The following is an 18,562-nucleotide window of genomic DNA, read 5'->3' as shown; positions in this document are numbered from 1 at the left end:
ATTCCGCAAATGGGGCCAGCCTTGCTGTGACCTATTTGCCACCCCCTTCAACAGCAAGTGCAACAATTTCTTCTCTCTCCTTCCACTTCCCGGACATTCCCTCAGAGACGCTCTAGTCCACGATTGGCCTCAGGGACTTCTTTATGCATTCCCTCCGTTTCCCCTTATTCCAAAACTGATACAGAAAGCTACCGTATTGGGCTGCAAAATGATCCTCATTGCTCCTTACTGGCCTCGACAAATATGGTTCCCATTCCTGCATCATCATCTTCTCGAGCAGCCTTGGACTCTGGACCCAGTTCCAGACCTTCTGATCCATCAATCGGGCGGGCTGCACCAATCCCTGCAATCTCTCCAGCTCACTGCTTGGTTGCTCCACTTCCAACCTTAGCCAGGCTTCCAGATATCTCCCGATCTGTGCAGGAAATTATTTTATCATCGCACAAGTCTACCACAAGAAAAACTTACGCTAGTAAGTGGAAACATTTTTCTTCCTGGGCAGAGACTAAGAGTATAGACCCCTTTTCAGCCCCTATACACCACATTTTGGAATTTCTTGTGGAACTCTTTCATTCTGGGTCCGCGTCCGCTACAATTAGAGTTCAGTTAGCTGCAATTTCAAATTTTCACATTGGCCTGTCGGGAAATATCATGTCGCATAAGCTATGTAGAGCCTTTCTCAAAGGGACCACTCTGCTCAGGCCTCCAGTGAGAGATCCTCCACCCCCGTGGGATCTAAATTTGATTTTAGCTTCTCTAATATTGCCTCCCTTCAAACCTGCATCATCTTGTTCCCTGAAGTTTTTATCTTGGAAAACTCTCTTTCTGGTAGCCATTACGTCAGCCAGAAGAGTTTCAGAACTGCAGGCTCTTTGTACCCATCCTCCGTACCTAGTGTTCCACAATGATAGGGTTGCTCTCAGGACTAATCCTTCCTTCCTTCCTAAGGTCTGTTCAGAAAATAATTTGAATCAGTCCATAGACCTTCCTGTGTTTTTTCCCAACCACTCCAACAGGGCAGAATATAAGTTGCATCAGTTAGATGTTCACAGGCAACTATGTTTTTATTTGCATAGAACTAAAGATATCAGGAAATCGGAACAACTTTTCCTTTCTTATGCTGAGGGTAAACAAGGTCTTCCAGTCTCAAAAGTAACCTTGTCCAGATGGTTGACCTCTATCATCATATTTATCTATCAACTGAGGAATAAAGAATTACCTGTTAAACCAAAAGGTCACTCCACCAGAGCTCTAGCCACTTCTGTGGCCTTTCAGGCTAGGTTACCCATGGAGTCTATTTGTGCTGCGGCTACGTGGGCCAACCCACATACTTTCATTTCGCATTATAAGTTGGATGTCGTTTCCTGAAACAGAGCAGATTTTGGTTCCACTGTTCTGAAGAGTTTGTTCCGATGAGCCTCCCAGGATTTCAGGTGCTAGGGACGCTGTCCCAACCAGCAAGAATGAAGGCGAGATAGACAACTTAACATAAAGAAGTTATGTACCTACCATAACGTTCCATGTTAGTTGTCTTCTTCTCGCCTTCTTTCTTGCGTCCCAACCTCCATCCCAAACAAAACCAAGACCCAATCATCCAAAGGCAGGCGTCCAGTCTGGTGGACCCCTGCCATAAATAAACTGTACAACAGAAGGAGGAAGCTACTACATGATAGAGCAAAATCCCTAATAGGGAAGGCATCTCTGATCAGTACTAGCAAAAAATTACGATCTCTCATAAAATCCTCCAAGGCCAGCTTCGAGAGAAAAATTGCACAGGACACCAAAGACAATCATAAGGCTTTTTTCAGTTATGTTAGAAACCTGGGATGCAACTCCCAGACTTGTTCTGAGTTGATTCTAAATGACAAAAAATACACTGAACCCACAGACATCGCCAATATCCTGGCAGACAGGTTCAGTGCAAACTTCTCCACCCCTCCCCACAAAGAGCAAGTATCTATACCGGCAGCGGGCTGCCTCCCAAACATCTCTGATGCTCAGGTGAAGGCTGCCCTCTCCAAAGCAAAAAGCACTGCTTCCATGGGACCAGATGGTGTCCCAGGTTGCATCCTACATGAACTCCAAGAGGAACTAATCCCTCAAATAAAACAGCTATACAATCTCAGCCTCACTACAGGATATGTGCCCACAGAATGGCATACAGCAACAGTGGTCCCACTCCACAAAGGTGGAGCCTCTACGGATCCTGGAAACTATCGCCCCATAAGCCTGACTAGCTTAGTCTGCAAGGCTATGGAGAGGATCATCATGGAGCTCATAAACAAAGACATTGGGGACCTACAGACACTAGATCCTACCCAGTTCGGCTTTGTCAAGGGCAGATCCTGCCTTTTGAACCTGGTTGACTTCTTCGAAACAGTCACCAAAGCCATAGATGAAGGGAAGGTAGTCCACACAGCCTATCTGGACCTTGCAAAGGCATTTGACATAATACCCCACTCAGGCATCGTAGATAAGCTATCCAGCTTAAATATAAACCCCTATGTCACAAGATGGGTCGCAAACTGGCTCAAAGACAGAACCCACAGAGTGAGAGTTGCTGGAGCCATGTCAGACTCGAACCCGGTCACAAGTGGCGTCCCACAGGGTTCTGTCCTGGGACCACTCTTGTTCGGTATATACTTTTCCGAGGTACAGGCAAACGTGGGAGGACTATGGCTCACCAAGTTCGCAGACGACTGCAAACTGGGCGCCTTAATCAACTCTCCAGCTGACACAAACATCCTTCAAAAAGGTCTCACAGAGACAGATAACTGGTGTCAGCGCCATGGTTTAAAGCTAAATGCCAAAAAATGTATAGTCATACCCTTTGGCAAAAACAATGTGCCCACAAATTACCACATAGGTGGTAACCCATTAAGTACAGAGAAAGTTATTAGGGACCTGGGGACCCAAGTTGATAGCAATCTCTCCTTTGAAAACCACATTGCCAAAGTGGTTAGAAAGACCTTCTACATAGCCCACCTCATCACGAAGGGTTTCACATCTAGATCAAGAGAGGTAATCGTGCCTTTATTCATCCCTCATCAGGCCCATCATAGAATACAATGCCCCTTTTGGGATGTACCTTACCCGACACCTGCAGCAATTAGAAAGACCCCAAAAGTATCTCACCAAGAGGATCAAGGGTCTCAAACAGATGCCATATGCTGCTCGGTTAAAAAAACTCCAGCTCTACTCAGTTGCATACCGCCTACTTCGAGGCGATCTATGCCTGACATACAAAGCTATGTCAAATCCAGAATTAATGGACATGCTCCACCTCAGTAAATCTAAATCCCTTAGAGCCACACACTTGAGGGACTTCAACCTCAGCACAGAAATAAATATAACTTGCTGGAGGGACAGGTTCATAACCCAGAGGCTCCCTTCGCTCTGGAATAGAATTCCAGTTCATGTGAGGCAGAGCACCTCACTGAATCTCTTCAAGAAGAATCTCGATAGGTGGATGGGGGATCGTAGGTTTGTCCCAGGGATTACTCCCGTGTCACTATTAGACAGAGGCACAGTAAACTAAACCTTAAAAATGGCACAGTATACTCAAATCAAGGGGTGGCGTAAGCCATACAGAATCGGGCTAGGCTTATAATTGCCCCAGGGCAGATAGCCTAGTATGAACCTATGAACCTATCCTTGTAGACCGAGAAGAGTTCCTTATGGTTTTTCACTGGCTGAGTATTTTCTGGCTATTCCTTTCTGTCTAGTAGCCTCTCTGGAGGTTTTATATATTCCAGGATAGGATCTTTTCCTTATTGTGCCTAGAGTTAGACTTACCAAATGAGATCTGGGTATCTAGCACCAGGCATCATGGGATATGGGGTGGCCTCGAGCCAGTATGCAGCTCTCGAGCTTTTGAAGATGGCCGAGTTGGAGCCGAGGATCGGCTCTGAACCCAACCAGCAAGAAAGAAGGCGAGAAGAAGACAACTAACATGGAACGTTATGGTAGGTACATAACTACTTTTTTATGGATATCCCATAGTGTGTATTCTTTGATTAGAGGGTAATCGATCAAGTTAATCATGCTCCTGTTCAATTTGAGATTAGGGTTTAGATGGATGGGCTGGAATAACAGAAGAGCTTTTTCTAATTTCAGGGATTTAAATAATTCTTGAAAGGATTTGATTTTATCCTTTAGAATATGATGCAGCTTTAAATTCCTAAGGACTAATTGGTAACTCTCTGTCTACTAGTCAAATTCTACATTACCGAACATTGGCTAGATCATACTAAGATGTCATGGAGTGGTTTCAGGAACATGCTTGTTAAATACATTACTTTGCAAAAACTCTTAATAACTAGCTCTCAGAAACGTATTTGCTTTCAGAAGTTCTGGAATACCTTATTTGAACATTTATCTGACAATTAAAATTCTCTTGAACTGAGATGGTCCAAAAGATAAAGGCCTTTCCTATATATGATTCTTTAATTCTTCTCTTCCCCTTTCTTATTGCCCGTTTGATGTGTGTCTCAAGTTACGTGTTAATCTTTTCTTCTATTTGATTTTTTTAGGTTGCAATCAAAGGTGATACTTTGGGTTCAGTCGCAGTATTTACCTGCTTACATATGTGTTTCTCACTTATTTTAGTTCAGGGGTATATCTCTAAGCAGCACTATTGTTCATATTGTATATAATTATTATTTGTTTGTTCTCCTTTATTTGACTGTTCATTGTTAATCTGCAATTATTTGTGATGTATATGTACTGAAAATCAATAAAATTTCTAATTGAAAAAAAAGAGCTCCAATATTGTCTTTATTTGGTTGGATGCCCCTCTATGCAGCCTGCTTGTACCTCAAAAAATGTTCACAACCCTCCCTCCCACCCTTTTATTGTAGTGGTTTTATAAGGCTGTGTCTCTCGCCTCCACCCCTTATGGTAATCTGATTTCAAAAGTCCTTCCCACCCCTCTTTAATTGTTGACTGTTATATAACCTATTTAGGTACTCTTCCCATCCGTTGTTTTGCATAGATCCTTGGTACTGAGTGCCCACCCAGCAAACCGGTATTGCTCTTGAGTAAACCTCTTTTACTACATATTGTCTCCTGCTCCCTTTCCTAGATTTCAGCAAAGCTTGTAGTCCTAGACTGCATTCCATAAGTGTTTCACTTGGATCCACTGCTATCCAAGCAAAGTTCATAGGTTCATAGGTAGGTACTAGGCTATTGGCCCAAAGGCCTACATAAGCCTAGCCAACAAGGTTCCCTGGCTTACGTCACCCAAGAAAGTTATTTTCCTGTGCCACTGTCAAGCAGAGACACAGAAGTGATCCCTGGGGTGTATTTCCTATTTCCCATCCACTCATCAAGATATTTCTTGAAGAGTGCTAATGAAGAACTTTGCTTGACATAGATGGGTACCCTGTTCTAGAGTATGGGAAGTCTCTGGGACAGGAATCTATCCCTCCAGCATGTCCTGTTTATTGTGGTGGCAAGGTTTAGGTCCCTAGAGCATGTAGCTCGGACGGATTGGGATTTATTTAGGTGTAGCATGTCCAACAGCTCTGGGTTTGACATAGCTTTATATGTTAGGCAGAGATCACCTCGGAGTAGGTGATATGCTATGGAGTAAAGCTGGAGTTTTTTGAGGCGGTCAGTGTAGGGCATTTGTTTGAGGCCAGTAATCCTCTTTGTGAGGTACTTCTGTGGCCTTTCCAGCTGCTGCAGATGTCTTATGAGGTACATTCCAAAAGGGCCTTGTACTCTATAATGGGTCTGTGTGTCGAGTAGAGGGTGACAATGACCTCTTTTTTCCTGGATGAGAACTCCTTTATGATGAATTGTGCCACATAGAAGGACTTCCTTACTACTGTGGCAATGTGACTATCAAAGGAGAGACTGCTGTCCACCTGGGTCCCAAGGTCTCTTATCACACATTCGGTGTTAAGTAGATTGCTGCCTATGTGGTAGCTCATGGGTACAGAGTTTTTACCAAAGGAGATGACACTGCACTTTTTGGCATTGAGCTTGAGGCCATGGCTCTGACACCAGGCATCTGTCACAGCGAGGCCCTTCTGTAGGATGTCCACATCATTTGGGGACTTGACTATGGCTCCTAGTTTGTTAGTTAAGTATCTTTAATTGCTAAATCACACTTGCTTAAGTTATTTTAAGTGGTGATTGCTCTACTGAATGAGCAGAGCTGCTGGTCCAGACTGACAGGGCTGACTCATCAGGAAGAATGTAGAGGGAGAACTATCAGTTGATTCAGAACTACTGGTATAGCTGCTTATAAACCCTGTTTAGCTAGTGTCCTAAAATCTCAGGGCAATTGCAGTTTTCTTTATGTTTTGCAGTGTACAACTGCCCAATAAGGGACTGTTCTGCATAAAGAGGGACAGGTGGTAACCCTACTCTCTAGCTAGTATGCTGTTTCCACCACCAAGCAACCCTCAGCCAGAGTCTTTTATAAAAGAATTGGAGAGGTGTGGAAATTGTCACACTGACAGTGACCTGTGTGGTGATCCTTCTTTGTACTTTTCTGCTCTTTTCCAACTTTTAGGTAAAATTATTTTCAATTTGCATGTTTTAGTTTGTTCTGTTACCTTAGACTTGTATTTTAATTTAGCAGTTGTGGGATGATTGTTTCTGCATCATTATGCACTTGTATTTCCATAAGTATTATTACTTGTAAAAGCTATCCCTTTGTATTTTAAGCCATGCTGGGCCATAGTCTTGTAGTTTACTTCATAGCTGTGGAGCTGTGGCAGGAATGTGTACTACTATTACTGCTGCCAGGTTTGAGCCTTAGTCATTTATTACTGCATGTTACTGGTAAATTTCTGCTTAGTCTGCTGCCTTTAAACTGTAGTATAGTGAGCAAATTGTCTCTGATCCAGTTTGTCCTTCAGTGCTTTTATATTCTGCTTCTTGTTTACATGCTTAAAGGTGCATTCTGTGTCTGCCCCATTCCCCCATTAATACATTAAGCCAAAGTTTCTGAAAGAGCTCCAGTATTGTCTTTATTTGGTTGGATGCCTCTCTAGGCAGCCTGCTTGTTCCTCAAAAAATGTTCACAACCCTCCCTCCCACCCTTTTATTGTGGTGGTTTTATAAGGCTGTGTCTCTGGCCTCCACCCCTTATGGTGATCTAATTTTAAAAGTCCTTCCCACCCCTCTTTAATTGTTATTGAATGTTATATAAGCTATTTATGTACTCTTTCCATCCATTGTTTTGCATAGATCCTTTTTACTGAGTGCCCACCCAGCAAACCAGTATTGCTCTTGGTAATCCTCCTTTACTACATATTATCTCCTGCTCCCTTTCCTAGACTTCAGCAACACTTGGAGTCTGAGACTGCATTCCATAAGTGTTTTGCTTGTATCCAGTGCTATCCAGGCAAAGTTAAGTATCTTTGATTGCTAAATCACACTTGCTTAAATTATTTTGAATGGTGATCACTCTGTTTCCCGCTTTTATGAATTTCACTGGATTTTTTGTAAAAATAATTGCTCCTCCTCTCACTTTTACTGCTGTAAGACTGTCTTGAAATTTCCTTCAACAAGGGATTTCCAGATAGCTGTTTAATTGGTTTATGATAGCACTGTACTTGTGGGTCTATTCTACTGTGTTTTAACATTAGGAAGACTGGGTTTATTCATCTTGTGGCAGGAGGTGCTTGCCTGGTCTAAGTTGGGAAATATACTAAAGGACCCATGGTGTAGTCATTTTATTGGCCGGAGTCCTCTTTCAAACAAGTTAGCCCAACTAGTATCACCTTCAACACTACTGTAATTATAGATTTTAAAATCCCCATAGTCGTTAAGAATTACTTGACAAATATTCAGCACCGAGCCCTTCAGACACAGGACTGACCTCTTAAAGATACATTCCCCCTTCTTCTCCCCCTCTCCCTCCTGTATGGGGAGTTGGATTGCCAGTTGGTCGGTTCTAAGGAAGGGGCCGAGTTTCCCTGACTCCGGTCCATTAGTCTGTGGGACCTCCTTAAAAGGGGATGTTCTAAAGGGTCCCCTGTGTCATTGAAATTCCTGTTTGCCTCAGTGTTGCTACCCCTGTTCTCATTAATACCATCCTGATTATTACCATTTGATGCTTCCCATCATCTGTGGAGGTGGATATGCTAACCCTTTTTTGTATTCTTCTTTGTCCCTCAGCAACTTCTTGGCTTTTTTATTTTTAAGCTCATCTATTTTATGTTCTGTCTCTGTCAATAAACTGTTGCATTGACTAACCTTAATAGTGAACAATAAATCATTTTGTATATTATAGTCCAATCTAGTAATGTCTTTAATTAAGGTGCTCATCTGTCTGTTATAATCTCGAATGGACACCTCAAGTCATTCACAACCATGTCTGTTGAATAAAGTTAACAGGTCACAATGTAAGATTGAATCCTTTACTGGTCCCGTAGGAAACTTCCACACATGTAACGCCCTTTGGAATCCTTTCAACATGTAGATATTCCTTCAGATAACTGCTTTCCAGCTGTAATTTATGATATTTAAACACCAGCTTGGAGAAGGTTTTAAGTTGTTGATCCAAAGAACCTAGATCCTCCCCTTGGTAATTGGAAGACGTAAATGACCAGGAAAAATGATTGTTTAACCATTCATTCAAATTCAGACAGTGTTCTCCGAACCTGTGAATACACCCTCTTCCCTGTTGGAAACCGGAAATTGCGTACTGACTGGCAAAACCACTTGTGATTCATCAGGGATTCCCCTGGGTCTTTGTGCCAGTGGGATACCAGAAAGTCCATCGCTCAGCAGTAACTGGAAAGAAGAGCCCGAATTAAAAACTCCATGATTAAAATTGGGTTCAAGCACTGAATTGACAGTCTAGAGTTTCTGTGTTATCTGATTTAATTAATAAAGTCAGATTGCTAATGCCAGTAGATAAGGTTTGTTGAAGAACATGTAAATCAGTCACAGCAGTTTTGGCATGGACTTCGCCTTCCATATTGTAAAACCAAGAAAACACCACCAAGAACAAACCAAAACAAAGTAACTGGAAACAGAAGACTGTACACCAAAATCCACTTTTTTAGTCAGAAAACTGGTGTAGCCATGGGGGCAGCTTGTGCCCTCATGTTTGCTAATGCAGTTTTATCTTACTGGGAAACCAACTTTGTTTTAAACTCTGAATTCAAAGACAGTTGGCTTATTTATGGGTGCTTTCTGGATGACTTTTCTTTTTTTCCTGGAAAGGCTGAGACGCAAGGCTTAACAAGTTTTTTTTTTATTCCTGCAAGGTACTATTGATTTTTTAAAGTTCACCAGGGATGTGCAACGTGACTTTGTACACTTTCTGGGCATTGCTATTATGAAAAATTATGTTAGAAGAGCTTTTGATTGTACTATCTACTGTAAGAATATTGTTTGTCTTTCGGCTTTTCCTAGTTAGGGGTCGCACAGCGGAACTCCGGTCCGCTAATGATTGGCAGTAGACTTTCACAAATGCCGAGGTGCCAGCTCGACGTTCAACCAAGGCACACCCATTTACGCATGTCTTTCGAATGCCCACCCAACCGCGGGGAGGACATGCAGACTCCACACAGAAGGCACTCCCCGCACTCCAGCCGAGAATCGAACTGGAGAACCTCTTGCTGTGAGGCAACAACGCTACCGCTGCACCACCGCGGAATACTATAAGAATACTTGTTCTAATTCCTTCTTTCATTTTGATAGTATGCATCCTACACATCAGAAGAAGTCCCTGTTAAGGGCCATTGTGTTAGACTGGCTCATATAATCACCAGCGAGAATGACTACTTTTTAGAACTGGGAAAGTTAAGGGACAAGTTCAAAAGGAGGGGATATCCAGATGTTTTTTTTAACGAATATTTTTGATGAAGTTAATTCAAACAGGAGAATGGGACATTTTGTGCCCATTTTGTGGGCTGGTGAACAGGCTGTTATTTCTAACTCTCATGGCATTGCTACGAGAGAGAATGGGAATTCTTGTAATAGGGCCCTCATTTTAACTAATACCTTCAATTTTAATGATCTTAAATCTGTTATTGAGTGGAAGTGGTCAGTTTTTGGGCTTGATAGAGACAACACTGATATCGTGGGACAAAAGCCTATTATTGTGTACAAAGAAGAACGTAGTTTCAAAAATATTTTGGAGGGACCTGCACCTTTTAGCCCTACAGGCAGGATGTCCCAATGTGGGAATTGCTGTCAGTGCTCCCATGTCTTGTAAGTAAATTCTTGTTTTGTCAGAGGTTATGGACACATCTTGTACCACAGATTTAGTTGTGGTAGTAAGGGAGTGGTATACATGGCCCTGTATAAAGACTGTTTTGCATTTTACATCAGCAAAACAAAACTCAGTCTTAAGAAAAGCATTTACCAGCATTTATATGATATCAAGAAGAAAGATGAAAACAATGCTTTATTTAAACGTTTGAGTAACAATCCTACACACAGGTTCAGGTTTATAGTGATTGACCAGGTTGATTTAGGGCAGTGTGGGGGGCCATGTGATGATTAACTGGAATTTCTTAAACTAAGGTGGCAGTTAAGAACAAATGACACTCAAACCCCTGGCCTTAATGAAAATGTGTCCATTATGAATTTTATTAAAACTCATAGCATCTTATTTCTTTTCTTGAAATTTTATATCACAAGTTATTTATTCAATTTGTTGTCAAGGGGTTGCAGTTTTTATTTACTTAGCTATTAAAAATGGGGGGTATATGAAAACTGGGCCTGTTGCAATTTATTGCATTATCGAGTTTGAATTTACTAAGCTTCTGCCTTTAGGAAACTGTATATATGTGTGTGTGTGTGTGTGTGTATCTATATATATATATATATATATATATATATATATATATATATATATATATATATTTTTTTTTTTTTGCTTTTTGTTTCACAGCGTGACTTGTTTTTAACTTAAGACAGTATTTCTTGATGTACTTGTTATGATTTTGTAATACTGGATTCAGTTTATAATTTAATTATTTAATATTTTAATAATTTAATAATAATTTAATAATTTAATCACTGCTAATTGATTTTATTGGGAAGAGGGGCATGTGTGTATATATACTGGGTGGTATGATTGTTGCTTAGTTCTGATGAAGTCCAAGTTACTGGTGGACGAAAGAGCTTAACGTTAATAAAGGTTATAGATCCAGCAGATTATGGTGTACAGACTTCTGCGTCCAATTACTTTGTTTTGGTTTGTTCTTTGTGATGGTTTCTTGTATATACAGAAACCATTTATTTTAGGACCAATGAATTTGAAAGTAAAGAGAAAGACAAAGATAGAAAGTTGAGCATAGAGCAAGTAATTCTTACCTGGTTAGGGGTCGCCACAGCGGATCACATGTTTCCATTTCTTCCTGTCCTCTGCATCTTGCTCTGTCACACCAACCACCTGCATGTCCTCTCTAACCACATTCATAAACCTTATCTTAGGCTTTCCTCTTTTCCTCTTACCTGACAGCTTCATCCTTAGCATCCTTTTCCCAATATACCCAGGATCCCTCCTCAGCACATGTAAATACTGTATGAGTATTTATTTTATGAAATGTATGAAGGGTTTTTATGTAGTTATTGAGTTATTTATTATAATTATTAGATAGTATTGATGTATTTTCTAACTTTCAGCATATATAAATGGATTAAATATGTAATAACTATGAAATTTTAAATAACAGTTTTAATGAATGTATTCTGTATGTTCCAACTGTCAGCAAGTATAAACATATTAGACTTGCGACATATGGTATTCCTTTTGCAAGTTTTCATCTAGTATGTCCCTTTAAGTTAGGAATATGCATTTGGCGCCAAAAAACAAATAAATTAGCTTACTGATGATTAATTGATTCTGATGAAGTCCACATTGTAGTGGATGCAAGCGCTAGATCCGTTTTGCTGTGTTATTTTAAGTACAATAAACTGGTGGTATTGTTGCTGGTCGGAGTGAGCTTCATCCTTTGGTATCCTGTTAATAATGTTTACAATTTGTATTACGTTGTCAGTATGTTATAGATAACATTGGTTAACTAATAAAATTGGCATAACTCTGTGTAGAATGAAATAGTGTGGAAAGTACAGTTGTGTAAGATCTTACCATAATGGTAGATGCCCTTCTCCTCACTGTAGCGTTTTTCATTACAATAGGGATCCCCCGTATAGGGTGGCCTGACATCCAGCCAGTATACCAAAGCCTTTAGGTTGCTTTATTTATTTATTTTACATTTGTTGACCGAGAAGTCCAACTGGATGCATGTCAATTTTCAGCAGAGGCCTGGGGAGAAAAGCTCCACAGTTAAATTTTAAGCAAAATGTAAGGTGTATACAGAAGCATTCAGTTTTACATAGATAGTACCAACCTTAACAATGACTAGTAATATAGCATTCAAGCTTAATTCAAATTAAAAAAAAAATGTATGGTACGCCGTATGTCACACATATGCTGCTCGCATAGTATAGGGCATAAAAGTGACGTCCAGACATACCATCCTCGGAAATGAGAACTCCAGTAGGAACACCAGTCCAAGGAGAAGAGAGATGACCGGTACATTCAGAAGAGAAAAGGACTAGGGGAGGAGTGAGCGAGTGGATACTGCAATAATGAAGAGAAGGACATCTGCCATTATGGTAAGATCTTGCACAACTGTACTATGTCCTTCCATTTCACTATTTCAGTATTCATTACACTAGGAAGCGTGCCAAAGCTCATGAAGAACAGCCAGCAAATGGAGTGGGCATTCAGACTGATGATGACGAGAAGGTGTTTGGACTGGCGACAAAGAAGTTCTGAGGATGATACACCCAGATGTCACCTTTATGACCTACGCCACGTGAGGAGCATATGTGTGATGTTTGGCATACTTTAAAGCAACCTAAAGGCTTTGGTATACTGGCTGGAGTTTGGGCCGCCCTTGGAAGGGGATCCCTATTGTAATGAATACTGCAACAGTGAAATGGAAGGACATTGCAGTAGTATTATCTAAACGGCAGCTTCTAAAATGTTCAGCTCCAGTTGAACCTTCAGTGTAGCATGAAATTATGATCCAAGCTTGTATTTGAAACATAAAATGTGTTTAATTTTTGTTATGCAGCTTTTCAATTTGGTATACTTTTCTGGATTACTTTCAGGAGCCATACCTTCAGATTCTCTGTGACTGCTGTAGTTATCGTCTGAATCCCGAAAGTCCTGTCCAGTTCCTGACACTGCAGTGTGACAATGGAGAAGTGGAGCCTGTTGTTCTTCCAGTTATACACAGCTGTGAATGTAGCAGTTGTCAGGGTAAGGAGATGAAGCATGTTTAGTCATTGCTGCTACTGTAGTTAGTGTAATGATACAGCTTAGTATAAAACAATTACTGTGGCTGTATGGAATTTTTGTGCTGCATGAACATCATTGCTACTTTGTTACTAAATGCAGCACCTTACTTTATGTGCAGGCTGATAAAGTAATGAATGATACAACCCCCTGGTATAAGCAGAGGCAACAGTTTGTATAAAGTAAGCATCCTGAACTTGGGGACTGTTGGAAATTTGTTCAGTTTGAAATGGTGCAAAATGGGCCTTCACTTACTGGGAACAATGAAGAGCTGTTTGTAAAATCTTGTGCCTGCCAGCTTGGGAGTACTAGCTGGATGGCTCTCTGCTGCAAAAGGTTTTGAATCTGTTTGAGTATGAAAAACATTAGATACCCCCACCCCCTGACTCACAAAATATTGGTTTAAATGCTAAACAAAAACAAAAAAAAAAAAAACTTTAGTTAAGCATATGTTGCTGTCAGAAAATTTACCCTAGGATTCAATACATGTTCCCAGCTGAGTGAAGCTGCAGTAAGACCTGCACTATTATTAGCCAGGTTGTAGCCAATAGGTGTACCACGACTTTTCATAATTTTTGATAATCCTTATTCTGTCTTTTCAATAAGTACTGCTAGATTAGCTACAGTCCAGTCTAACTTCAAAGTATCTGTCCAAATAGTTCCTCCATAAATCTTCAGGTTCTACTACAGAGGTTTCCCTCCAGTCCTGAATACTAAGCAAGCCCTACTCCTCACCCTCTGGCAACATGGCTCAACAGCCTGCTCTCACCCCTTTCTGTGGCCAATCTGATTGCATTAGGTGTTCTAGGATATTGCAGCAACTGTTCTATGCATACCAACTGCTCACTTCTTCTGCCAGTTGACAGTACAACCTGCAAGAGATAATATTTAAAAAACATGGAGACAATCCTCTTGCATCATCCCACTAACGCAAAGCATTATACCTCCACAACACTATATCAGTCACAGTTCACTACTAGACCTATAATATATGCTGACACTATAAATAAAAAATTGCCAGAGTCTCCTAGAACTCGCTGTAAAATATCCCAGTTTCCACCAGCCATAAGGCAACACCTGCTCCTTCTCCACTAATACATACTGCAGACCACAGAACTCACGCAAGGGTCATTAGGAAAGCTGGCCTAAACTCATAATACCCACTAACAATGTCTTCACTCAGGAAAATGTTTTGGTCATAGGTGACTCTATAAATAGGCATACAGAGTCCACCATGCTCACCAGACTGGACAAGAGCAGATAGCTGCTTGTCCTGCTCTAGCATGAGTGATACTGCAGGGGCCCTGATGTTCCTTAAGCCAGACACAGATTTATTTTTATATTTCTTGCTTTTGTTTATCAGAAACTGGAATACTAAGACTATGACCTAGTGGTGGCCCATGTGGGAGTGAATGACCTGAGGAGTTCCACTCTGAGGGGCATGCAGAGAGACATGATGGAACTTACCATGCCTGTGCTAGAGGCAGGAAAGACACTGATCGTTAGTAGTATCTTGCCTTCACCAAGAATAATACCTAGTTATAAAGTCAAGATGATTGTCTGTAACAGCTGGCTAAGTAGTTGGTGGTATTATACGACGATCCAGTACCTGTTAGCCAATGACCTGATAGATAAGGCTTCCTGTTTTGCCAGGGATGGTTTACACCTGGCTTCCTCATACTAAGTAAAGCCTTTGATGCCCCCATAGTGCCTTTTTAAGACAGAGTACCCCACCCCCAGTGGACATCTACAATGAAAACTCAAGCTCAAAATTAAACAACATCAAGATGGCACTTGTCAGTGCTAGGAGTCTAAAAAGAAAGGTGCCAAAACATGAGGTGCAGCTGCAACTCAAATTCATATTTGTGTAGTTACTGAGACATGCTTTCAGTGCAAATACACACTCCCTAAATACTAGGCATTGATCATGACTTCATATCCTTGGGTAACTGCAAGTGAGTATCTATATTTGTTAGAAACACCATTACTTCACATCAAATTATTGACAACCATAACTTGGAGCTCCTACAGATCCAAATCACCCTTAACAAATCCAACTATTACTTCATTGCTAACTACAGATCCTCCTCAATGTTACCCAAAGATCCAAAGATCACAGAAATTATCTCAACACCATTGAGGCATTACATATCAAACAAAATATGTTCTTAATAGAGGACTCCAATGACACAAGCATTGATTAGCACACACACTTCTAAACATAGTTTATGCTCAGTGTTTCCTAGACTTCATTAGTACCAATGTACAGGGGCTTATTGTAAAACTACTCACTAGACTCTCCAATATCCTTGACCTGATCCTTACCAATCTAGCCCCCACTTGCAACCCACCCCACACCTTCTCATCCCTGGTTAAATCTGACCTAATTTCCACAGAGATCACAAGTACTTGGTATCTACAACACTGTATATTGCGTGTTTGGATTGAATCTAATATCATTCTAGTACAGATAAGTACTTAGAATTAATTTTTGCACTTTTACTAAGTTGTTTGAGTACTGCTGTGGTCTTGCTGTATTTTTGAATTATTTATTGTACTCTTCTGCACTTTATCATTGTAAAGTGCCATTGTTTTTACTAACTTTGGTACTGATTTCTCTGCTTTGTAGTTATATAGAAAGTGTGTTTCTAGCTATTTTGTTTGATTGCTAAGTTAGTTTTCTCTTTTGGTTAAATGTTGTGTGGTTTTACATTACAAAGACTTGGGACTGTGTTCTAGTGGCAGTAGAAGGTAGCCTGATCTGTCCAAGCTGGGATTCACACAAGACGCCTTTAAATGAGAAATTTTCATTGGCAAGAGGGCTGTTTATTCTATTTAGTCAGTTTCCTTCGCCTGTATAAATTTGGCACATTTGTGTAGCTTTTGGCTCATTTCCACAGACCTCAAAATGCTTGGCATCCTCATCACTGTTTCTTAAGTGTTTTGCTTGAATCTAGTGCTATCCTAACACAACTAAGTACTTTGAAATAATTTTTTGCACTTTTATAAGTTTTTTAGAGTACTTCTACTGTATTTTTTAAATTATATACTATACATTTCTTCACTTTATTGTTGTAAAGTCCTATTGCTTTTCCCTGGTTTGTTAAATCTGCAAGACAAATGGCATCAGCATTACCCAATCTAGGGGCATAAACTTTGCTTGTGACATAAAAAGGACATGCTGGAGGGCCAGGTATGTGCCTCAGTGATTACCCCTTCTCTGGAACAGGCTTTGCATCTATGTGAAGCAGAGTTCTTTCCTAACCCAATACGAGTGTAACTTGGACCAATGGATGGGAAATCAGAAATTCACCACTGGTCTGGCAGCTGCATCCCTAATGGACAGAGGTAACCTGTAAATGCATGACCAACCAAGCCCTAGCCTACATATACCATTTAAAATAACCATAGGGTACAAAAGTGTGTCAGATATATTTAGGCTGCATGGCTAGGTTTAACAAAACCCCTGATGTCATTAGCCTACTAAACATCTATAAACCTATGAACAAATCAATAATCTTCTCTATCAGGCATTGTAGTATCACCCCTACCACTAAATTTGACCATGTTTAGGGACTTCTCCAAGGCAAACTTACTTCATCTTGTAGAAGACCTGTGCAAAATTCATAATTAATAAATTGTACACCAAAAGAATAAAAATAATCCACATCTCCCTATCTCAAGGCTACATTGAAACATGCTAGCAGGAACTTAAAAACACTGTTAGAAAATTTAAAGCAGAATATGAACTTAAAGTTGTTACATATTCCAAAGGAAACTACAAATCTTTCTTCAGTTATGTCAGAAAATTTAGGAATAATGTCCATCAATGCATTGAACTTATTCATAATAATATCAGCTCTTCTGACCCCAATGATATAGCTAATATAATGGCAGACAAATTTAGTACTAAATTACCCCTCCTACCCCCATTGTTGCATCCCCCAACAATGCTTGAGAAGTTAGTTTCTCCTGAAATCACTTTTGAACAAGTCTTAGAATCCCCTGGAAAACAATTCATAGTAGGGTTAATAGCCTTAGACATTATTTTAGAGAATCAGTATTGGAAAGTCCATGACTACTGATTCTTCTTCTTCTTCACTGGATGTTCCTCCTCAGCTGAATAGGAAAAAAAACAGGGTTTAGGAAGGACACAGTTTTTGTCCTCCATAACCATCTGTGGTTGTCACAGAGCCTTGGATCATTAGTCTCTCCTTCTCAGCCCCTCTGGTGATGTTCTGCTGGAAGCCACTAAGTGTCAGGATTCTGGCATTTCCAGTCAGGTAGACATCAGGAGTCAGATAATAAGGAAAGACTCTGCGCCATTCCGACTGACAGGGTGGACAGAGTGCCTTGAGTTTTGTAAGAGAAGAAGTTTGCTCAAAGAAGTCCAGATGTTAGAATCTTCCAAGACCATTCATCTTTTGACCCCCCCTCCATCAAAAAGACTCAAAAGACCAAACATCTTTCCTTCAGTTATCTTGCTCTACTTTGAGAGGTTCACAAGAGGAAAGGTCTATTTTCACTTAAGGTCTCTTCAGTTCTTTTCAGTCACTCCAGTCTTCAATCCATATACATTTCCATTCAAACAGAAAAGACCCCCTCCCCTCCCATCTTCTGAGCAGGAGGTCCTTTCTGATACTGAGGATGAAGGTCTGGATTACACATCACCACTCTTTTCCACCATCTCTTATGAATCTGAGTCTGAAGAAAATGTTTCTTCTGACTCAACTGTTGAAGAGATTTCATTTTCAGGCACAATTTCTAAAGTGAGTGAATTGTTTTAGTGAGAAGAAGGGAGATTTCTGAGGTACAGAAACATAGCATGACCTTTTGAGCCTGAATTACCCCAAACCCCTGGCTATAGCTCCTGTTCTTCATACATTGGAGGATGATTTTAATTAAGCCTGTATAAAGTATGTGCATCACACTGTGATGACCATCCACTGGACCACAGTTAGTCTGGGGCTGCGTTCTCCCTCTTTTTCCAGATCTCCAGTAAGACTCCCCACTGGCACAGCTATAGAGTTGAGATCTCAGCTGAGTGACCAGTCCCAGACATCCAGCACCCTCTCTGTCCAACCAGTGCTTCGTGTCCCTGCCCAAGTAGCTGACACACGCACTCTTTGAGGTTTGATGTACACACTCGCATGCACGCACTCACACAGGTAGTTTCCACTGCCACCAGTCCCTCCTAGACAGCTACTTTAAGGGCCTTAACAAAGGTTGACCAGTTTTACTGTGTAATATTAATATTAATACAAACGGTAGTTT

The 18,562-nt window shown here is 40.6% G+C and overlaps 1 protein-coding gene across 1 annotated transcript in view; it reads left to right on the top strand.

The window, feature by feature from the left end:
* LOC122797804 (SCO-spondin-like) overlaps positions 1-18,562 on the top strand; it is a 4,708,783-nt gene that overhangs the window by 4,641,721 nt on the left and 48,500 nt on the right. Inside the window, exon 111 of the mRNA XM_044066325.1 lies at positions 13,102-13,252. Within this exon, the coding sequence (XP_043922260.1) occupies positions 13,102-13,252 (151 nt within the window). The remainder of the gene's footprint in view (positions 1-13,101; positions 13,253-18,562) is intronic.

Source organism: Protopterus annectens, chromosome 3.part1 (assembly GCF_019279795.1).
Source record: "Protopterus annectens isolate FY-2018-M chromosome 3.part1, PAN1.0, whole genome shotgun sequence".
Taxonomy (NCBI): Eukaryota; Metazoa; Chordata; order Ceratodontiformes; family Protopteridae; genus Protopterus; species Protopterus annectens.
The sequence above is the reverse complement of the archived record's forward strand: the minus strand, read 5'-3'. Positions and strand labels throughout refer to the sequence as shown.